General features: G+C 44.9%; 1 protein-coding gene across 5 annotated transcripts in view; it reads right to left on the minus strand.

Moving 5' to 3' along the window:
• CKAP5 (cytoskeleton associated protein 5) overlaps positions 1–22,849 on the minus strand; it is a 106,233-nt gene that overhangs the window by 81,492 nt on the left and 1,892 nt on the right. For 2 of the 5 annotated variants that reach the window (XM_075927597.2, XM_075927598.2), the window contains exons 2-4: positions 6,240–6,328; positions 4,124–4,317; positions 1,790–1,996 (exon numbers count right to left, since the gene is read on the minus strand). In XM_075927597.2, coding sequence (XP_075783712.1) covers positions 1,790–1,996; positions 4,124–4,317; positions 6,240–6,296 — 458 coding nt within the window. In that variant the 5' untranslated portion in view covers positions 6,297–6,328. Of the gene's footprint in view, positions 1–1,789; positions 1,997–4,123; positions 4,318–6,239; positions 6,329–19,516; positions 20,076–22,849 lie in introns of those variants that run through there. The other 3 variants (XM_075927599.2, XM_075927596.2, XM_075927601.2) reach the window with 3 other exon arrangements.

Genomic DNA, 22,849 nt, shown 5'->3' on the forward strand with positions numbered 1-22,849 from the left:
CATTTATGGTTATGTTGAGACTAAGGATGATGAGTAACTATGGAAGAATTCTGGTAGTTAACATGGCAATAGCAGATTAAAATCTGAGAAGTGTGAGAATGAATACTGAAGGAACATTAATTAAAACCAACAGGTTCCAATTGGTACACACCAGGCATATCTAGGTGCTCATGCACATAGATCAAAAATGCCTGCTCAATATACAGAATGAGCCACCAAGGCAGAAATCTCTGTTCTACAGTATTAATGTTAGAAATGCCAAAAAAGCCTAATCCTATTGGTCAACGGCAAGTTCCACTTTCAATTTGGTTTAACCATCTCATTTTTGGCGTGTATAAAATGATTTTATAGACTAGTATAAAGGATTGACCTTAACTATAGAAGGAGCTACAGCTGAAACATCAAATGGTTAAGGCTGCTCACTAGATTCCCCAATTACACTGTTTTATAACACAAGATGTCATGTGATTCAAAAAGGCAATTTATAACTGATTATTACTCTTAAATCTAGGACACTACTATAGGATTCTGAGGCATTTATCGTCAAATAAAAATAGGCTGAGACAGGACATTTGCAGTAACAGTAAATGGGATGACAAAGGCCAGCCTCGTACGTCAGCACACTAGCTGGCCACTTACGTCTGTTCTAGAGATTCCTATGCTTAAAGTTTCTATTTCACATACCAAATACTGACAGTATCATACATCAAACACAATCAGATACTGCAAATTTAGAGATACTTAGACTGAGAAAGGGGAAAAATTATCTTGGTGGAGAAAAGAGGAAAGCAACAACAAGCCAAGATTAGCAAAGAACTACTACAGGTTTGACAAAAACTTCATAGACTGGTGAAGTTAGAGACTTTCAAGGAGATATTCTTTTAAAAAGTTAGTCTACAGATCAAGGGGACAATTAAGTAACGGATACAACGTGGAACTCCTGAATTTGTATCTTCAGATTTTTAAAATAGAAAAATATTCAGAAACTTATAAGAAAAATGCTTTTGCCGCTTTGATACATTTAAGATGCTTCATGTGACATTTGTGCCCAAGATATTCTGTAAATTACTTATACATTAATTGGGTTTCTAAGAAGTTTTCATGTTACAGCCTTTCCTACTAGGAAAACATGGGTTATGCCAAATTCCCTTACCCATCAATTCTAGCTTCAAAATAAACACTGTACAAGATATTTTTGTCATACCTTGCATGTAATTATCAAGACATTTAAAATTTACTTAGGAATGGTCTGAATTATATCAAATTCTTTAGTGAAAGCTGTGACTATCCCAAGTGAGGACTGTTTCATCAATCACCACATTAATAGATTACATAATTTGATGCATTACTTTTCAGCAGGGGGAGCATTTCTTAACACAGAAAACTGTTTTTATTTTAAACTCAAAGATACCTATTTACAATTGTTCTAGTTGATTCAATTATCTGTTCAGAAGAGGCAAGTTCCCAAGCCTGGAATCATTAGCTCTGCTGGGCATAACCCTGCTTCTGTCATTCAGAGTTTTTAATATTAAACAATGTCTGGCAAACAGACTGCCAATACTAAAACCGATCAAGTTACAAGACTAATAATTGCAGAGAAAACATTTGCATCTGACTAATTTCTACACTGTACCTGTCAGGATAAATGCTGCCATTTAAAGAGAGTCATTTTACTGTAGTTGTATTACAATTTAGAAGATTCAGCAATACTAAATTTCAGAGCCCTCCACAATCTTACATAAATTATGCACTACTTAACAGCATTTGGACTATAAACAAAAGAACTCACCTCAGTGCTTTCCTCAATGTCTCTATACATGCTACTATAATCTTAGGGTTCTTGTTGTCCAAGCCTTTTAGCAGCTCTTCTTGTACAGGCTCCCCCTTCTCAATTTCTATATACATTAAACATATATCTATACCCAACTCCTTTGCTCTGGCTTTAGGCTGATTGAACACCTTATTTACAACTCCAGAAATAACTTCTCCTGTTGTCCTGAAAACAGATGACAGCTTTAGTTTTCAGCAGAAAGAACAGCAAATGTGATTAATTCTATGACCCACAAGGCATATGAACGCAGTTCTTTGTATTCTTCCAATTACTCCTCACCTTTTAGAAGCTAGATCAGTGGTCCCCAACCATTTGGGGTTGCCGGGCGCCAGGGGGCGTGGCCGTTCTCCCGCCGGGCGCCCGGGGGGGGGGCCCCCATAGCCACATTCCGGGGCCGGCGCTCTCTCCCCTCCCCCTCCTCCCCGAAGCGCCGCGCGCCCGGGGCCGGCGCTCTCTCCCCTCCCCCTCCTCCCCCAAGCGCCGCGCGCCCGGGGCCGGCGCTCTCTCCCCTCCCCCTCCTCCCCCAAGCGCCGCGCGCCCGGGGCCGGCGCTCTCTCCCCTCCCCCTCCTCCCCCAAGCGCCGCGCGCCCGGGGCCGGCGCTCTCTCCCCTCCCCCTCCTCCCCCAAGCGCCGCGCGCCCGGGGCCGGCGCTCTCTCCCCTCCCCCTCCTCCCCCAAGCGCCGCGCGCCCGGGGCCGGCGCTCTCTCCCCTCCCCCTCCTCCCCCAAGCGCCGCGCGCCCGGGGCCGGCGCTCTCCGTGTGCCACGCGCCCGAGGCCGGCTCCAGCACGGCGCATGCGCCACGTGCCCGGGGCCAGGCCAGCCCTGAGCACTTGGCGGGCGCAGAGAAATGCCCCCGCGGGCGCCATGGCGCCCATGGGCACCGTGTTGGGGACCACAAAGCTAGATCATATTTAGGTTAAACCTACATTCCCTAAAGGCTTGCTCCACTACTTCAGTGAACTTGCCTGGGCTCTACACACACAAATGCTAATGTTCCCCACCTCTATGCTTGTTTCATGTGCCTGCTGTGCTTTGTCTAAGATTGAAAGCTTCTTGTGGTAGGACTATTCAGTTCTAGTACTGTCAGACTCATCCCACTAGTGACCACTACCACAAATAAGCACGCTAATCTTTGACTATATGCATAACAACGTCACCTGAGACTAGATTTATGAGTTCCAAGGAGTCACCCAAAAGTTGAGTGTTTGAAGGAAATACATATACATACACTGCCTCCTCATACATGGTTTCACATAGAAGGCTCCTATATAGGTATGTGCAGGACTAGTCAACTATCTGATAAGCAAATGCTTATCAGATAGCTTGTCGACTAAGTCGCTTCCCCGCTCCCTTGCTGCTTTTATCAGGAGGAGGGGAGGGACAGGGATACAAAGCAGAAGTGCCATTTGTGGGGCAGACCCCGGGCTCCATGGGGTGCTGACACTTTGAAACACCACAGGGAGCCTGACATCAGGCTCCCCGTGGTGTTACAAGCAGCAGGCCACAGGGATCCTAGGGTCAGCAGGGGAGCCCCCAGCTATCCTGGGCTCTACGCAGCACTTTCACCTTTGATGTGTAGCAACAGTCCTAGGGGCCCTATCAACTAATCGAATAGTGAATTACTCACAATTTAACATCCCTATTCCTATACAGTAGTTATGGAGTTGCATACTCTGGCCTTTAGTTTCTTTTTAAAATCTTTTGATTTTATGTAAGTTTGGTATAGAGAAGTGGTTTGAGGGATGAGAGAGGAAAAAAAAAAAAGATTGACTGAAGGAGGGATTTGCAAAAGAATAAAGGAGAAAAAGACTTTGTTCCACAGCTAATTATTTGTTCCACTCACTCCATTTAGATCTATTGAAGAGGAGTTCAGTTTCATTTGAAGGATTTCTGACTTTAAAATTTCTATTCCACTTCCACCCTTCTCAAGTTATAACTGTAGCAGTCTTTTATAAGACTGTATTAGGGTCAAGTGAGAAAAAGAAATCCCTATTAATGGCATCCATTCATTCAACTCATTGCATTTTATTGGTCTTTCCTGTTTCAGAAAACTTTTTTTTTTTTAGGATTTGGAGTATAAAGACATTTGTGTCAAAGAATTTATAAATACAAGAAAATTACAGTCACAACATAGAGTCATTGCCATCCAGGCAAAGTTTCTTCAGATCAGGGAGTTAACAGGCAACATGGCAGAAATGCTTGGCATGGCCACTGCACAGAATATAGCTCTTTCTAGGAAGGTCATATTAATGATCACCAAAATATAACATTAAGGAGGAGAAAGGACTTACTTTCCTGCTACATGAGCATTTTCAACATAGGCAAGTGCTGCTTCTAATCCTTTCAACTGAGCCACCGCATTGGAATCTGTCACAAATTTCTTTATTAGGCCCAGATATTTGGACCATTCAGGGCTTTTCTCATCTTCTATTTTCTGAAAAAGCTTCAGAGCTTCTTCATAGCCATTCACTCTGGCTTTCCACAGCTAAAAAATAAGTCATAAATTAGACACTGCATTTTGTTAAATAGCATGCCATTTAGCTCTCTATCAATTCTTGTTTAGATCCATCTTTCTTAGTACACTGCGTGAATGGTTGCCTCTGTCCAAAGGAAGCACAGGATAAGAATAGCAATCACACAAGATTAGTTGTCAACAAAATGTGTAGATTCACCAGCTGCAGCTAGCCTTCCTATTCTCCATTAAGAAACATCAGTTCATACAACAGTTAGTTTTACCCACATGGGTATTATTGCTTGGTTCTGAAATGACAATTTGAAAAAGGGTTTAAAGCCTGCAGGAACTTTGTGCACAGAACTCTTATTTCCCCTCAATGGGAATTCTGTACAGGTTCAGGTCCTAAGTGTATTCTAATATTACTATCTTTGAACAACTGGTTTAATTTTGAACACGGCAAGGGCTATGATTAAAACATTTATTCAGTTACAGACATTGTTTATTCTGCCCTATCCTATATGTCCTGAAGAATACATATTAGGTCATATTTGACTTTTGAGATAAGGGGGGAGACAAACCCCACCACTGCTATTTTAAATGAATACAGCAGGATTACTTAGAATAGGCAAGCTAAACAAGCACATTTTAGAATAGTAGTTATGAAAATACTTTAAAACTTCTGTCTATATAAAATGGGCAATAATATAATCCAGATGAATCCTTTCCAATGATGATCTCAACATTAAAATGCATGCAACACATCAAAACAATGTCTGAGATGTAGTTCCAAACTTCCCAGTGACAAAAAAAGCCACCAAAAAAAGCTGGGGGTATTTTTGGCTCAATACAAGAAGTCACAACTCTTGACAGTTGTTGAATCATCCAAGTATTGCATCTGTGGAAATCTCCAAGATTCATATATGAATGTGTCAGGCAAAGCATAGGTGCCTCCCAACTTTATTATTCATGAAAAACCAACTTCTAAAAGTGTACTACATAAAAATTAAGTCACATCTGTAAGGACCAATCCTGGATTTTTGAGGCACAGTGATTCTAATAAAAGCTTTCACAATTAAGATAATCTTTCATGCTTTCCTAAGGATTTTTTTAAAAATAGCTAGATCAGCCTTAATACTTCCATAAGTGTCTGGTTACCCTTCTTCCAGTTTGTTCAGTAAGATGAAGTGTAAGGGTGCAAAAGTGCCTTAAGTTCACAGGTTTAGTACATTCACTTTGACCTTAAAGGACCTCCCATCTCAACCACCCTTGCCAGCAACTGGAACCAGACTAGAAATACTCAATTGCAGGTAATCAGCCAATCTGGCAGTTGATGGAAATTCCATCAACTACTCAACTAGGGTATGTCTACACAGCAAGTTATTTCGAAATAACAGCCCTTATTTCGAAATAACTTTCCTAGCACCTACACAGCCAAACTGCTATTTCGAAATAGAGTGTTTATTTTGAATTTGGTAAACCTCATTCTACAAGGAATAATGCCAAATTCGAAATAGCTATTTCGAAATAAGTGCTATGTAGACACTTATTTTTAAATAGGGGGCCTCCAGCCTTCCCAGGCTGCTCTGGTGGCTACTCCAGCCTCAACCAAGGACACACCTCTCCCTCCCGCCCTCCCAGAGCCCTTAAAGGGATAGACTCTGGCTACAGTGCCTGTGCCAGCTCCAAGCCTGCCAGCCCAGAGCCAGCAGTCACTGCCCTGACCCAGTGGCCCCAAAACATAAGCCAGCAAGCCACTGGCAGCCAGCCCTCCACCACTCCCCAGGAGCAGTCTGCCAGCTCCAGGAGCTTTTAGTCCCCTTTTTTGTGAAGAGAAGGAAGGCAGTTTCAAATAAAGGTACATGCTTTAACATGGGATTGTCCTGACTCTACTCACATTGGTGTAATTAGTAGGTATATGGAGCAAGCCAGCTCCCAGGGACAAGTTTTCCTACCTTGTGTTCACATTTCTGGTCAATGGACAGTTTCATCCACTCACTATCATCTCCCATTGTGCCTCAGGCTCTTATAGTTACAGTAATCCCTGGAGAGAAAAAAAATAGTTAACTACAACAAGCCAGGCAGTTTCACAAGGTATTGTATCTAGTAATGGTTTATTATTTCAAAGAGAAATAAAAGTTAAAAATCTAATATGGGGGAAAAAAAATCTATTAAGCTAGCCATTACATTTAGGTACCCACCTCTAAGACCATGGTATTCTACTAGCCATAAAAGAAAGACAAGTTAATAGTTATAAATTTAAAAATATTGGTGCTGTAATCCGTTATATCCCAAGGGACTGAAGCCTCAGTCTGGCAAAGTTTCAAATGGGAAATAAAACATGCAGAAGTCAGACCAAGTTTAAAAAAAAAAAAAAAAAAAATCTTCAAAGGAGTAGTGCTGATCTACACTAGAAAGCTAACTGCTGACAGTTCTTAACAACAGAACTCTGAAAATAAATGACTTGCTAGAATAAGGACAACTATTTCTAGGATCTTCACAGAACAGAATAAATGAGCTGAACAACACTGAAACAGAGCAGACATTTACATTAGCAATCAAATTAGTTTTATTGGTGATTCAGAAGGATCCAGCGCTAACAGTTTTTAGCGGGTCAATTTTTTAGGGCTAAAAATTAATATTTATTTAGATATTTCTACAAGTTTATTGAATCTAATAGGAACAGGTCACAAACAATACAGACCCAATGCCCATCCTGGATATATTATGTGATTAATCTGATGGCTCAATGAATAAACCAAGAATACTGCTACAAGATAGAAGAAATCAATGGAATGAAAATTCAGCAGCAGGAAGGGCTCTGCATATAGTGAGATCAAGATGATCCATATCCAGATTTATTTCAAGTGGCTGCAAAGATTCCAGAACAGTGACTAGAATGAACAAAACAGGAGCAATAGATAAATAATACTAGGTGGGCCATTTTCTAGATACTTCATAAGCTCAGATCCTGATTTATTTTAAAAAACTAAGATTACTCAAACTCTATGGATATTACTCCAGATTGTTTTCACCATTGATGCATAAACCAGCTAATTTGCAGGAACTCTCTGCAGCTAAAAATTCAACATTAGACTTATGTACAGAGTGTACAAAGAAGCAAACCTATTCTGAAGTGTAACTATGTAATTTGTCTTTCCCATTTTGCAAACACCGATATGGTTGTTTTCCTCCTTTGCGGTAACAGCAGTTACTTACGTGGTACTGAAAATAGGGCAGGTTTGTTTTTGCAGCAGCAAAGATAAATCAAACTTAAGGTGCAAATAAAATGGGGTCTTTTTTTTTTTAAAAAAAAGACCATCATTACAGTAAAAGTACAATAATAAGAGAACATCCCCAGACTAATCTGATTCTATGCACAGAAGGCCAACAATTTGCTTTCACCAGTTTAATTTAGACTATAGACCAAATTTAGTCTTTTGTAAGTGGATACAACTTCAACCAATTTAAATATCCATTTAATTATCTGAATGATGGGATGGATTATATCCTCAACAAGTTTGCAGATGACACTAAGATGAGATGTAAAAAAGCTGGAGAGAAAGGATAGTCCATAGTGACACAGTGTGCACTAAAGTAAGGGTTTGAAAAATACATTTGCCAGTAATAAGTAGGAAATCTTCCAAATGTTTGTGAGGGATTGTTTCTAGCCTTATAATTGTGAAGGTAATTCCAGAAGGGATCTAAAAGGTAAATAGATACAGCACTGTCTTCCCCAATCTGCAGACAGCTCCAGTGCCTATTACTCAGGTTTGCCAAGCAGACGGAATGTCAAGTTTACAAGACATTGGATAGATTTATGACTCCTAGTCTGCCCATATCCTGGGAGCAGCAGTGAAACTGCCACTTGTTCATTTCAGGTTCCTGAGAAAGCCTACAAGGAGGAGAAAACACAAGGTTTCAAGTTATTCACAAGAAGAAAGCCTAGAAGAGATAGGACCAGGCAATAAAATGAAGGTACCAGCAAGAAGGTAAACCCTCATTTGCGTCCAAGAAAGATAGTCACTCACTGTTCCTTAAGTATTTTGCTTCTCTCAAAAGTCTTCAAGTGCCAAGCGCAAAGTAAAGGCTTGGCGCAGAACAGGGGTCAGCAACCTATGGCTCTTTAGAAGCAAGTCCAGCCCCCGTTTGCCTCCCCCCTGCCACCAGCAGGGAGTACATGCTTCCACTGTAGCAGGCCTGGGCAAAACAATCTGGCCGCAGAAACAGCAGAGAGCCCCAGGCAGTCTCCCCTGTTTGTCCTGCCCCTCACACAGAAAAGCTTCTGCAGGGCTGTTTGTTTTTCCACAAATTATGAGCAGAAAGGGGAGGGGGGAGTAGTACCTCATGGCTGCTCCCACCCCCAGCACAATCCCATTGACTGGTTCTGGCCAATGAAAGCTGCCTGTTTGAAGAACAGGCAGCGTGTGAACCACCAATCCCCCTCATCTCAGGCTCTTAGTAACCAAGCATATGGCTAGGCAGCCTGTGTGAGGGAGGGCAAGGCAGGCTCCTGTGAGAAATGGGCTGCAAGTCTTACTCCCCTCTGCTCTCCTACCCCAAATAACCCAAACCCTCTGACCCTCTCCTGAACCCATACCTCCTCCCAGAATACTGCACTGCAATACCCTGACCTAAATCACAATCCAAACCACTGGCCAGACACCTACCACCACCCTTGCCCCCACTCCCCAGCTAGATGCCCAACACCACCCTGCCCCATGACCAGTCACATACTCAACACCCTACTCTTGCCCCCTCCCTCCTGGCCAGACACCTAGTCCCAGCTTGCTCCTGTACCTTACCTCACACCCAGACTCTGCAACTCATCTCTATGCCATTCACTGGCAGCTCTATCCTGCACACTGGACCCCTCATTTTTGGCCCCACCCCAGAGCCTGGTGGGGAGGGGGAGGCACAAAATCTACTAACCCTGGAACCCCAGAAGAGTTAACCTGACCTGAGACCTTGAACCGCAGCTCTCCCTTCCCTTCTGCCTCCATGGGGGGGAGGGGCACATCAGTGAGGGCTGGAGGTTTTTGGAGAGGTTGTTTTTTTGCCCTTCTCACTTGTGTGGCCCCCGACTGATTTTTCTGTTGGACAGTGACCCCAACCCAAAAATGGTTCTCCACCCCTGCCATAAAGACAGACAATGTTGTAACCTTTTGTGTTGGACATAATATTTTACTCTATTTAAGAATGAAGCCTGGCCAACAAGCCTTCATCTGGCCGCAGCATCATAACACTTCTGCCCCCCCGCCCATACACCAACCCTGAGCCCATCATACACCTGAACACCCCTGCCCTGAGCCCCTCATATCCCCACATACCCAAACTCCTGCACCCCCATATCCCCAGTCCTGTCATAACACTCCCGCACCATCCACCCACCCCAAATCCATGCCCTGAGTAGGGATCTAAGAGACTAGTCAAGTTTCTGCTTATCAGATAGTCATCGGATAGTCGACTAGTGATGCAACCAGTTGTTTCCTCCCTCCTTGCTGCCTCAGAGAAAGAGCAAGGGGGAGCAGGAGCCAGTGCTGGGGGGAGCTAGCTTAAAAGCCAGTTCCCCCCAGCACCATCTCTGCGGGAAAAGGGGGTAGAGATACGTGGAAACATCACGAGCAGGGACTGAAGCAGTCCCCACTTGTACATTTCAAAAACAGAATCGCAGCAGAAACAGCACAAGAGCCCCAGCAGGGCTCTTGTACATTTCAAAGGCTGAGGCAGCAGGGAGCGCAGCCCAGTGGGGTTCTTCCTACAGTTCAAAGGTGGAGGCACCCTTATAGACTAATCAAATAGTCAATGGAAATCCCACTGACTATTCGATTATTTAATCTAAATTTAACATCCCTAGTACTGAGCCCATCATACACCCCAACTCCTGCACCCTCACTTCCTCACCCTTGCCATAAGATTGACAGAAGACAGCCTGAATGCATGCATGAAGCTATATTTGACCAGTTATGATATAAACTTCAAAGAAATGTGCAAAATGATGCAGCAGCAGAGTTCCCATTAAATAAAGTCCGTGAGTACAACATTTCATTTATGCTTTTATTAATCACCACATCAATTATCAATAATATTAAGTTGCATATGTTTAGTCATGCAAATGAACACTCTTACACAGCTCTTGTTCTGAATTGTGATGTAGCTTGGCTCTCTGGTTTGAAAAGATTGCTGACACGTGACGTAGAAGAACAAAAGTGACCACACTAGCTCCCATCAGAGTTGTTTCCACCATTAGAATCAACACAGCAGTGGTGAAAGCTAAGTAGCTTACTAGTGAAATGTTAACATTACACGGGGCAAAGTGTAATATCTCCAGATATTCATCTTTGAACTTATCAGTTCAGCACTGCAGCTTTCACCAAAATTAAACTCCATAGCTTTCTGTAGCCTATGGATCATCTCATGACCAAAAATAAGGCCGCCCATTCTTCAATATCTGTCTTTGTGGAGTATCTTCCCTCCCACTCAAATCATGTAATCTGTGACAATTAAAATAGGAAAGTTTATTTTAAGCCAGATGCCAAATAATGTAATGAAATCCAACCAGCATTCTATAAGCAACCAGCTCTCTGAGGATCAGTAAACACTCAATGGTCCACAGCTAGAGAACAAAGAATGTAATAGTGCAGTCGATTAACAGATAAGCAGAAGCTTACAGGTTAATACAGTGGTCCCCAACCATTTGAAGCTGCCGGGTGCCAGGAGGCGTGGCCGTTCGCCTGCCAGGTGCCAGAGGGCAGAGACACTCACGCACCCGGGGGCGGGGCTGCGCATACGCCACACCCCCATGAGCCACGTGCCTGGGGCCAGCAACCCTATGCGCCGTGTGGTCACAGGCGGGGGGGGGGGGGGGGGGGGCTGCCCATTCGCAGCAAGCCTGCGGCCAGCATCCTCCAGAGCCAGGCATCCAAAGCCAGCATTCCCCCCCCCCCCCCCATAGCTGTATGCTCGGGGGCAGGAAGGCCAATTTGCTGTGCTCCCGGGGCCAGCGTCCCCCCCATAGCCGTGCACCCGGGAGCTGGGGCGGACAATTCGCCACGCTCCCAGGGGCCAGCGCCCCCCTATAGCTGCGCGCCCGGGGGCCAGAGCGCCCAATTCGCCGCTTGCCCAGGGGCCAGAGCGCTCCCCATGCGCCATGCGCCCAGGTCCGGCTCCAGCACCACGCATGCGCCACGCACCACGTGCCCGGGGCAGGCACAACCAAATGTCCCCGAGGGCGCCATGGTGCCCTTGGGCACCGTGTTGGGGACCACTGGTTAATACTACAGACCACACACGCACAGTCTCCTGCCCCTTGCCAGTAAATTGTTTAGCAGGCTGGCCAGTAGCATGGCTCAGTCCTGGCTTGCGATAGGTCCAGTACCTACCCTTGCTGTGGCTCTGCATTTAAAGTGCATTAAAAGCCGGGTGGGCAGGCAGCCCAGCTGAGTTCCGGCTCGCGCTGGATATGAGATCTCAGACACTCCCCTAGACAGGGGCTGCTCCCATTCCATGTTGCTGCCTCGTTATCTGAGGCAGCAGCACAAGGCAACAGCCAGTATGCAAGGGGAGGTGGTTTTTAAACTGGCTCCCTTTGCGAACCAGCTCCCACCTGACACCCCACACTGCTGCCTCTGATTCAGAGGCAATAGTGTGGAGTGGCAGGGGGCTCTTTGGGAGTGAAGCTGGAGTGTATTGGCTGCCGGCTCCACCCACTGGGACTATAGAACAATTGACTAACCGATTAGAATTCATTAGGTTAATCGGTTATCTGATATTTAACATCCCTATAGAGATCAACAATCTTAAAAGATTACTTCCCTTTAATTAATTTGTGGGGAAAAAATTAAGCTATTCTTAAAAAAATACAAACAAGAAAGATGTTGTGTCAAAAGGGCTTACAATGAAAGTAAAAGCAGTTTTGAGGTATATGTTTACATCCATTAATGGGGTCTGCTTGCCTCTCCAATTTTTCAAGTCTTGTAGGGTACTCTCAACATTGCATTTGCAACCAAAAAGGGTACTTGTATTACATGTCTACTGTAAGAATCCTTCAGGTAAATGCCATCCCATACTTTCTAACATCTAAATATAAATTAGCCTCCATAGGTGACAATGCCTGCTATACAGTAAAACTCCACTGGTCCGGCATCTGATGGTCCGGCACCATCAGGAACCCGGAAGTGCAGCCAGACCATTGGAGCTACTCTGCCCCCGGCTTCCTCGATTCAGCCACTGCTGAAACTGACCAGCGGCTGAATCGGGGAAGCCGGGGGCAGAGTAGCTGGGGTGCTGCCTGGTAGGTCCCGTAGCACTGCCCCTCGGGGCTGCAGGACCAACCCAGCAGCACCCCAGCTGTCCCCATTCAGCCACTGCTGAAATTGACCAGCAGCTGACTCCAGGAAGCCAGAGGACTGCCCCAGGCTTCCCAGAGTCAGCCACTGGTCAATTTCAGCAGCGGCTGAACTGGGGACAGCTGGAGCGCTGCCGCTGCCGGGTTGGTCTGGTAGTGCTGCCCCTCGGCACTGCAGGACCAACCCGGCAGCACCCCAGCTGCTCTGCCCCAGGTGTCCCCAAGAGCAGCTGGGGTGCTGCCGGGTTGGTCTTGCAGCGCCAAGGGGCGACGCTACTGGACCAACCCAGCAGCACTGCCGCAGGTGTCCCCGATTCAGCTGCTGCTGAAACTGACCAGCAGCGGCTGAATCAGGGATGCCTGGGCCAGAGCTGGACTATCGGAAGGGGGGGCTATGAGGGGTCTGTGGTGGCATCCCCCACACACCATCCCAGACCCCTCATAGCCCCCTCTTCTGACAGTCCGACACCCCTTGGGTCCTAAAGGTGACGTATTATTGGAAGTTTACTGTATTAAGATTACTTTATTACTAATATATTGCACATAGAAGTTTATCTCCTCAGGAACTTTTCCTACTAGCTTCATTAGTAAATAGGGTGAAAAGTTTGAATAAAGAACAGATATAGTTCTTTCAAAGTCAACTGTTACAACTGAGCACTATCCAAAAAAAATGAAAACCTGCTAATCAACTCAAGAAAGTTTTGCAATACTAGTTTGGCTTTGGATGGATCAGTAAAACACTGCTAACTATAAATTCCCAGATTCATCTGCAGAAATTAAAGGAAAACCCTCCCTAGCAACTCTTGGTTGGAGAAGCTCAACTACCGAGCAGTTGACATAAAGGATGCCAAGGAAAGCAGTAAGTCAGATCTCCCTTTATGAGCAAGATAAGGGAGAAAGTGCAACAGTGGGAATTTCCTGTAATTTTTATGAAATCTACTTGTGCCTGAGTTTCCCTCTGCACTTCACAATGTAAAGTAAGTTCCTGCTCAGAGTGCATAGAAGGCATGAGGGCAGGAGTCTGGATGGAATGGACACTCTGGATGGAAGGGACAAAGTCATAAAAACAACTGGCTGAAACTGACCTTGAATCAGAAAAACCAGCAATACAAAGGCTTAAGTTTCTGGTTTCCAATGACTACACTATTAACACCAAACAGCAGAAAATCCTGAGGTGACAGACAGAGGGGAGGGGGACAGCAAGAGATTGAGTCTTTTGCAGCTTGGCTTGTTCATCATGGCACTGGTTTGACCAGGGTGAATTACAGCTTAACTTCTGCTTCTCTGTGCTAACCTAAGGACTTTCAACTTGTGCATGCCAGGTGGCTAGTTCCTTCATTTTGAAAGGCTGCCTATTTCACTGTAAATCAAGGATGGGGAACCTAAAGCCCGGCTGGATCCGGCCCCTGAAGCTCAGGGCTCCCCACCCAGCATTCGAGACATCTTACTGGCACTCCAGCCCCCTTGCTCTTCCCCCGTGGGGCTGAACCACACAAAAAAAAATCTACCAGACAGAGGCCCCTAGGCTCTGATATGCAAGAGGAATGTGGGGAGTGTCTTTCCCCTTTTCAATTGGGGGCCATGTCAATGAGGGTTTGGGTTTTGGGGGGGGCAGGGAGAAGAGAAGAGAAGGGGCACTTCTCAAATGTGTGGCCCAACTGAGTTTTCTTTGGGTTAGCAGCTCCAGATCCAAAAATGGTTCCCCAGCCCTACTATAAACAATGTGTCAGAAACCCTGATGCAGGATTCAGCCTTGATTGGATTTATTGCAGGGAGTCACAGAGACAGAGATAGCTGGCCTAGTCTTGAGTCCTGGAGACCACAAGCCTGTCCATGTGGAACTGCACAGGTCCTTGGAGCCCAGCACACAAAATGGACCCTCCCATGAGGCTGATTACAGACCAGCACCTATGATTCCAGAACACAAGACTAACCCTTGGAAAAGACATAAGAAATAGGGATGCTAAAATGTTAATAATGTAACTGTGTAATCACTAAATATTCTTAGCTGTTACACGCTGCCAGCTCTGCAATATAAAGCTTATACTGAAGAGCCTACAGCTCCGCCAGCACCCCGGGAGCAGGATCAGCAGCCGGTGCACACCAGAACTGGCTCCCAGCCCAACTCCTAGGAAGCCGGCTGTGAGTTAGGGATGTAAGCGACTAGACTAGCAAAAGCTTATTGGATATTCGACACACACTAGCTGACTAGTTGCTTCCCCGCCTTTGCTGCTTCTATCACAAAGAGGCAGCAAAGGGGGAAGAAGAAGGGGTGCTGGAGGAAACCAGCTTAAAAGCTGGTTCCCCCCAGCTACAGCTCCATGGGAAGGGACAGGGGCACAGAAGTGGCCAACTTTGAAATGCACAAGAGTCCCCGCTGGGAGCCTGGGGCCTCGTGGAGCCTGGGCCGGCTGGGAGACCCCCCAATGGTGGCTCTTATACATGTCAAAGAGGAAGCATAGCATGGCGCCTGGAACCCGTGCAAGATTCTGAAACCCGAAAACTGAACACTGGGGCTCTTGTGCATTTCAAAGTGGAAGCATTTACATGGAGCCCAGGGTCAGCAGGACTCCCCACAGGCCCCAGGCTTCACGCCATGTTCCAACTTAGAGATGCACAAGAGCCCTCGCTTGGGCTCTCGTGCATTTCAAAGGTAGAACACGGGAGTTCTTATCAACTAATCCAATAGTCGATGGAAATCCCATTGACTATTCAATTAGTCAAAATTTAACATCCTACTGTGGGCTCTGTAGTATAAGTAGTATATTAAAGAGGCCACTGCCCAATGCAACAGCTGGCTTTCTGGGAGCAAGACTGGCAGCCGGAGCCAGCATGTCCCAGCTCCCAGCGGCTAGCTCCATATCCAGGGAGCCGGCTGCTGCCCCACACTGCAGACTCTAATTCAGAGCTACCAGTGTGGAGCAGCAACCAGTTCCCTAGTAGCCGATGTGTGCTGGAAGCCGGCTTTTAAGCTGGCTTCTGGGGCATACCGGCTTCTGCCTGCCAGACTCGCTCCTGGGAAGCCAACTGTTATCCTGCGCTGCTAATACAGAACTTAGTGTGTGGTGGCTACCAGCAACCTGGGAATGGGACTGATAATTGGCATGTAAATGGTTAACTAATAAGCATGAGCTTGTTTCTGTAAAACAGGGGCAGGGAACTTTTTTTGGGGGTCACAGGCCACTGACCCACAAAAAGTCAGGGGCCGCACAGAGGGATTAAGCAAAAACAAACAAAAAAACCTCACTGACGTGGTCCCCGACTGAGGAGAAAGACACTCCACACATTCCCCTCGCACACCAGACACTAGGGGGGACCAACCTAATAGATGGTGTATACTCTAGCTCGGTTGCAGAACAAAGCTGGAATGCCAGTGCAGGCTCCCCAATGTTGGGGGCCCCTAAGCCTCAGGGGCTGGATCCAGGCGAGCTGCATCCAGGCCCAAGGTTCCCCACCCTGGCCGTAAAGGTTAAATGGTTACACTCATACATCACAAATAAGAAAATCAAGTGATTCAAGTGGGAAGTACGGGGAGACCCTTATAAAGCTGTGGACAAACTTTTTTGAGACATAACGAGCAAAACGACTAGCAAATGAAAGTTTAGAACAACACTGAAGAGCAACAGTTGGCTGCCAAATTTAGCTAGAAACTTAGGCCATGTCTACAGCAGGAGTGCCAGTTATATTATTCTGCCAAAGTGCTCCTAGGACAGATGCGACTATTAAGGCAAAACTGCACTTGATTGGGTTGGCTGCATCTACACCAGAGACTTTTGCCAGTGCAGCTATGTTGGTCATGGACCACTCCCTTGAGCAACATAACCGTGCTAGCTAGGGATGTAAACTGAGCCCTCCACACCGCAGACAGGAGCTACTCCAGCAGCCCCCTGCCCATGACAAGGCAGGCAGGTTAACAGTTAACATTTTAAATGGGATTTTACATCCCTAATGCTAGCAGAAGTCTGCAGTGTGCTCAAAGCCTTAGTTGTGTTAACTTAACCCGCTTCTTAAAATCTTAAAAATGCAAACAGTGAGGGCATTTGGTTTTGTGATGTTTAGAAACATAGTACTTATGCAGCAAAAGAGTACTGTTTCAGCTTCCAGATGACCTCTCCATAACAAATTAAAATACCAAGATGACTTGTTTGTCCTAAGCCAGAATGGACACATTACTAGAACTGATAGCAGCAGCAGCCGACATCTCAGTATTTATATGGCTCTCACCACTTCAATATCAAAGCATTACTGTTCTAAAAAACTGATACCTACTGTTTCAATTCTCTTGTACTTTTACCAATTAAAGCAATTTTTTTCCCTTAGATGGTCATTTAAAATGTCAAGTTCTGAAAAATTGGTCAAATCAAGTCAATTTCCAAGGAGGCTCTCTTTGACGTATTTAAAAAAATTAAGCCCACTAATGTTCCTCTTACAGTGGGGGTATTGCTTTGCCCATTATAAAGGAAGTACAATATTAGTCAAATGAATCAGTGGAGATTACACCTTCTAGTTCAGGTTGTTCCCTTCTGTCAATGCAGCGTACAGTCATCCCTTCAGGAAAAGCAGGATTATCAATCTGCATGTACTTACTTTGTAGCCGTTTCAAGTCACATTTAATTTCTAGCTCTGAAAATTCCAAGTTTTACTTCAACTAGATTAAAGTTTTAATCACATTTACAATATTTGTGAGTTTCATCACTATGGCATCACCCAAGCTAAGATATGAACATACTAAAATAGCCTGCTGTAAAGTTCTTCAGAAAACCCAAGAGACCAGAGCAGCAGATACCCAGCTTTTATTTTACAACTCAAATGTGCTACAGAAAAATTAAAGTTTTCTGCATACATCCTCCCTAATCCAAGAACTGTAGTCTGCTCAATCAGACCAGAGTAATAACTAGTTAGAACTCTCTGGGCTTGTCTAGCACAGTGTTTTTCAACCTTTTTTTTTTTTATAAAATACCCCCTTTAAAAAAAATACATAAGTACCCCCAATACCTACATTTTTCAGACACACCAATTCTTTTACTATTGCAACACATTTGTATAAACAACTTAATTGTAGCTGGGCAGGTGATGAAATTTTTGGGAGCAAAAATACAAAAATAATAAAGCACTGTAAAACTTAACTGAATTTTTGTTCTCTCCCCAAATTTCAGTTGTGAACCCTAAGGATAATCATACCACTGGTTGAGAAACACTGGTCTAGCAGCTTCTATGCTACTAAGTGAGAGACTGGAGTCTATTACCAGTCCTGACCTTTTAATACCTGCAAGAGAAGCGATGAGAAATCAGGAGAACTTTAACCATGTCACTCAGTAAAAAGTGTCTCTGTATGATTAGAAAGAAACACTGGCAGGCTTTAAGTCAATGACTAGATATTGCCCAGCAATGGAAGTAGATTTCATACTGTTTTGAGAGGGTAGAGAGAATCTCCTTAGTGAGCTGCAGGATAACTATAGAAGGAAATCTTGCCCAAACATATGATGGAAACCCAAGCACAAGTCTTCAATGGAAGGAAGCAAACAGGAAAAAGAGATGGGGGAAAATGAACTCCAAACAAAATGACAAAAACAACTAAGATGGTTTGTCTGAGTTGAAGAGAATATAGGGGGGATTCTAAGAACTCCTTGCTGGACATCTAGTGTAAGATTCCTCTTTAGCATTCAATAACTTTATTCTATACCTGTCTTGCTGAGAAAACTCACCAAAAATAGAGCAAATGTAAATTTAATCACATTACTGTTATGTAATTAGGAATAAAATTGGAAAAATACATTTTGCTGAATCTTTCAAAATGTGCTCTTTGAACATAATTTAGATGCACTGTGGGAAGAATATCTACAAGTTTCTGAAGTGAGCCAAAGCAAACTGACTTTTCATCATGGCGGAGAAATCAGGAGCGACTGCTGTAAGAATAAAAGAAAGGGCAGGAGGCAAGGAAGAAAGGAAGGACAAAATGTGGTTAATGTTGAGGAACTACACTAAATTCTAATGCTAGATATGAAAGCTCTAAATGCTGGTGGGTCACCAATACTTTTGTGGGCCTTAAAAGGTAAGGCCCATGAAAACCAGGGATGTAAAGGGGTAGCCTGGGCAGGGGGCTGCTCAAGCCTGGTGAGCCACAGGCTGGGGGCTGCTTTGTGGTGAACTGGTTGAACAGTGTTAACTTTTTAAAATGACAGTTTATATCGCTAATGAAAACAACAAAAATGTTAGGCTGAGGGGACTGAATCCTCCTTCCCCATCACCATCATGTGAAACATACAAGAGTTATCTCTAAATGATTATTAGCTGCCCCTCTCCCACATGGAGACACCCTCCAATCCTACAGGCAAACAGCCACCTTCCCCCAACAACTAGAAGTGTCACCCAGCTGCACTTGTTCCTTAACCCCCTCTCACACAAGCATTCCAACAAGCTACCCTCCAACTATGCCTGATCCGCAGGCCTAACCTTTCCTCAGCCAACAAAACGCATTTTCCTGTCAAGTCAGATTCCCCTGCCTAAACATACACGGGGTCACAAATGCCCTCGCTACCAAACCTTTCAGCAGGGCCCCACCTCCTCCACATGTCGCAGCTCGGGAGACATTTTACAAGCAACCCCTTTCTCGCCCCTCCTCCCCCCGGCCGCCCGCCACCTGAACAACGGTTCCGTGGATGGAAAGCCTACAGAAAGAGCTACGGTTCGGTGCAGCCCCTGAAGCTCGGCTCCGAGGCCAGATAAAGCGGAGCAGGCCGCCCGCCCGGCATTGTTTATCTTCGCAGTCTCCTCCGCCCCCTCCTTCTTCCCGGACGCTAGGCCCCGCCAGCCCGCCATCACTCCGAGCCGCGGAATTGGCCCTTCAGCTTTCCTCATCCAGGGCAGCCCCTTACAGACACTTACACGGGCGGCCGCGACCCGGCTCAGCTGCAACAACAAGCGGAGAGCTTCATCCCCGGCCGCGAAGCAAGCGCCTCCTCCTCCAAAGGCGGGGCGCAGAACGCTGCAGCCGTCGCCACTAGTCCATTCCCCGCCTCTCCTAGGAGGGAGGTACCCACTTCCATGCGCCAGACAAAGGCGCTCAGCGGCTCATGCTATGCCCTCTTTCCTCCACGTCTTCGGAGATTAGCAGAGTCGCCCGCAGCCCCACTGGCTCCAGCTTCTTTACACCTGACTGTCCCCAAACCTCGTCCCACAGAGGATATGGGCTCACAGTTCCAAGGGCATCAAGCCTCCTCCAGCTCAAGACCAGTTTCCTTCCTAAGGTACCGGTTGAGGTTTCCCTCTTGAAGGGCCTGGATTCCTCTGCTCCGAAGATGATCAAAGGGCTTGGCTCCTGTGAGAGAGAATATGGTGCTCCAACCCACTTGCTTTCTTTGGCGGCAGCAGCAGTAGCTGGGGGCAGGCCACACACCTCTCAATACTTTTAGTTTTTTCTAAGCCAGTTACTTAAGTGGATAACCAACAACATGTGCAATCAATAAGCCACCAGGTTGGCCCTTGGAATCCTCTATTTTCCACAGGTAATAACTAGCTTCTATAACCTACCGTTCCTCAATAGATCTCAAAGCAATTTAAAATTAGGTGTATATCATCACTAGTTTATAGATATGGAAATGAGCAGTGAAGTGGACTGACCAAGGTCACATAACAGACCAATGGTAAGATTGGGAACAGAAACTAGGCCTCCTAGGTACCAGTGCATTATTGCTGAATTCTGATAATGAATCTCAGCATTTTATCTGCAGGAACCAGACCCAATGACTAGTAGTTATTGTAATAGTTAGATTTTAAAGAATTTGTCTACAATATTAATAGGCACAATAGACCAATTCTCTCTCAAAAATGGTTTTGTGCAGGTACTAACTGGAGGGCTACATCTAGACTGGCATGATTTTCCACAAATGCTTTTAATGGAAAAGTTTTTCCGTTAAAAGCATTTGCGGAAAAGAGCGTCTAGATTGGCATGGCACTTTTCCGCAAAAGCACTTTTTGCGGAAAAGCGTCAGTGCCATTCTAGACACGGTTTTGCGCAAGAAAGCCCCGATCGCCATTTTCGCCATCGGGGCTTTTTTGCGCAAAACAGTTTTCCGCTGTCTACATTGCCCTTTTGCACAAAAGCATTTCTGGAAAAGGGCTTTTGCCCGAACAGGAGTAGCATAGTATTTGCACAAGCAGCACTGATTTCAGACAATAGAAAGTCAGTGCTTTTGCGCGAAATCAAGCGGCCAGTGTAGACAGCTGGCAAGTTTTTCCGCAAAAGCACTGCTTTTGCAGAAAAACTTGCCAGTCTAGACACAGCCGAGGAGTTTAATCATAGAAATGTAGGACTCGATGGGGAATTTGACGGGTCATGTAACCCAATTCCCTGCACTGAGGCAGGATTAAATATTCTCTAGACTTGGATCCCCATCCACCCCCATTTAATGTGTTAACTGGTTAAATTTAACATTTAACTAGTTAAATGGAATTTTACATCCCTAATCTGAAGACATCTTTTTACTGTTACAGCTCTCTCAACAGCACACATTATCTTCTGCTGAATGTCTGTCATTCACTGTAACCAAGCTGCATAAGTAACTGTTTCTATGATATGTTGCTTCAAAACTCAATCTTAACTCCAAAGCAAGAACCCACAACTCATTTCAAGAGACTTCCTGGGCTGGATGGACAACCACTGCAAAATTGCCTCATTACACATGGTCTGGAGAGGGTTAAATTTAGATGTAAATATACTAAATTTTCTTGCAGCATACATCTATTTTCATTTTCCCTTGTGAGAAAACATCGTGAGGGATATTACACAAGTGCTGTTCATCCTACTCTGTACAATGCCTGCAAATATGATGCAAATCTTATCAATTTCATTCCACTATGGAAGGAAGACAGTCATTCAAATCCTTAAGGATGCAACAAGACTTGTAGTAGGACCTCAATTCCCTCAAGACTTTATAAAAATGTATAAACCAAAATCATTGTACATCACTAGTTTCACTGTTAATTTTTAACGTAATATTCTATAAAGCTATGAACACAGGAAATTCACAGTTGAAGAACTACCTTAAATCACCACCATTAAAGATTCCCCTAAATAGGGCGAATCAGAAGCACACTGCAACCATATCTGTTAGCAATGTAAGCAAGTAGTTGACTACTCGTATTCCCCCCTCTCCACTGCCTCGGATACAAAGGCAGCTGGGGGGAGGGGAGGGAAGGGAAGCAGGAGCCAGTTCCCCCAACACCATCTCTGTGGTGCTGCCTGCCCCACACCCCATCCTGCTACCTCTGGGACCCCCCTGAGGATGGAGACTGCTGGACCCAGCACGAGCCAGGACTGAGCAAGCATGACTCAGTCCCAGCTCACATTGGGTCTGGAAAGCTACCACCCTGCGGTGGCTCTGAAGTTTAAATGTAGTAAGAGCTGGCACTCAGGCAGTCCGACTCCTACTGGGGGTAGGTCCCAGACCTGTCATGAGCCAGAACTGAGCTTCCTCTCTTAGCAATTAATTATGTAGTCCATAGAAATTCTACACGATTAGCTAATTACTTGCTTCCTAACATCCGTAGTATCTTTCCATAATATACACTTTTAGAAGTGTATGGTCTTTTAAAATATTACCATAATTTTGAGCACCATAACCATATATGATGGTACCACTATAATCATGAATCAAAAAGGTATTACAAATTCTTACACAAGAGCCAATTATTCTCCACTTTTCAATACAAGACCAAATCCTAAAATACTCCACACCTCAAAAGATTAAGGGCTGTTTTTCCATCCAATTGTTCAACTCCATCTTCTCCACTCTAGGCACACAACTAGCACATTCTCTTAAACACATGACAAGCCTGGACTACAAAGCTATACCATATAAATAGCAAAAGTTAGCATGAAAATAAATCACTTTTAAAATATGAGACAATACATAGGAAAAAAGTTAAGGTTCTATGGAGTACATACTTATTCCAACAAAAAGGAAAGATGGGATTCTTGAATCTCTACAGGCAAGAGCTTCTTCTCCGATTATCCATACTTCAGAAATCCAGCTCTTCAAGTTTAACCTGAATGGTGTGTGCATGCACAAACCTCTCACACAGAGAAATGTTCATATTGGAACTCCCATATACGGATCAAGACGTCCCATCTTCTTAAGAATTCTCACCAATAAATTACTAATTGCAAGTTTAAGTTCCTCTGTTTAGAGCCACATTAGCATAATGAACTTTTACTAG

The sequence above is a fragment of the Pelodiscus sinensis genome, chromosome 5 (assembly GCF_052426305.1).
Source record: "Pelodiscus sinensis isolate ZL-2025 chromosome 5, ASM5242630v1, whole genome shotgun sequence".
NCBI classification, from domain to species: Eukaryota; Metazoa; Chordata; order Testudines; family Trionychidae; genus Pelodiscus; species Pelodiscus sinensis.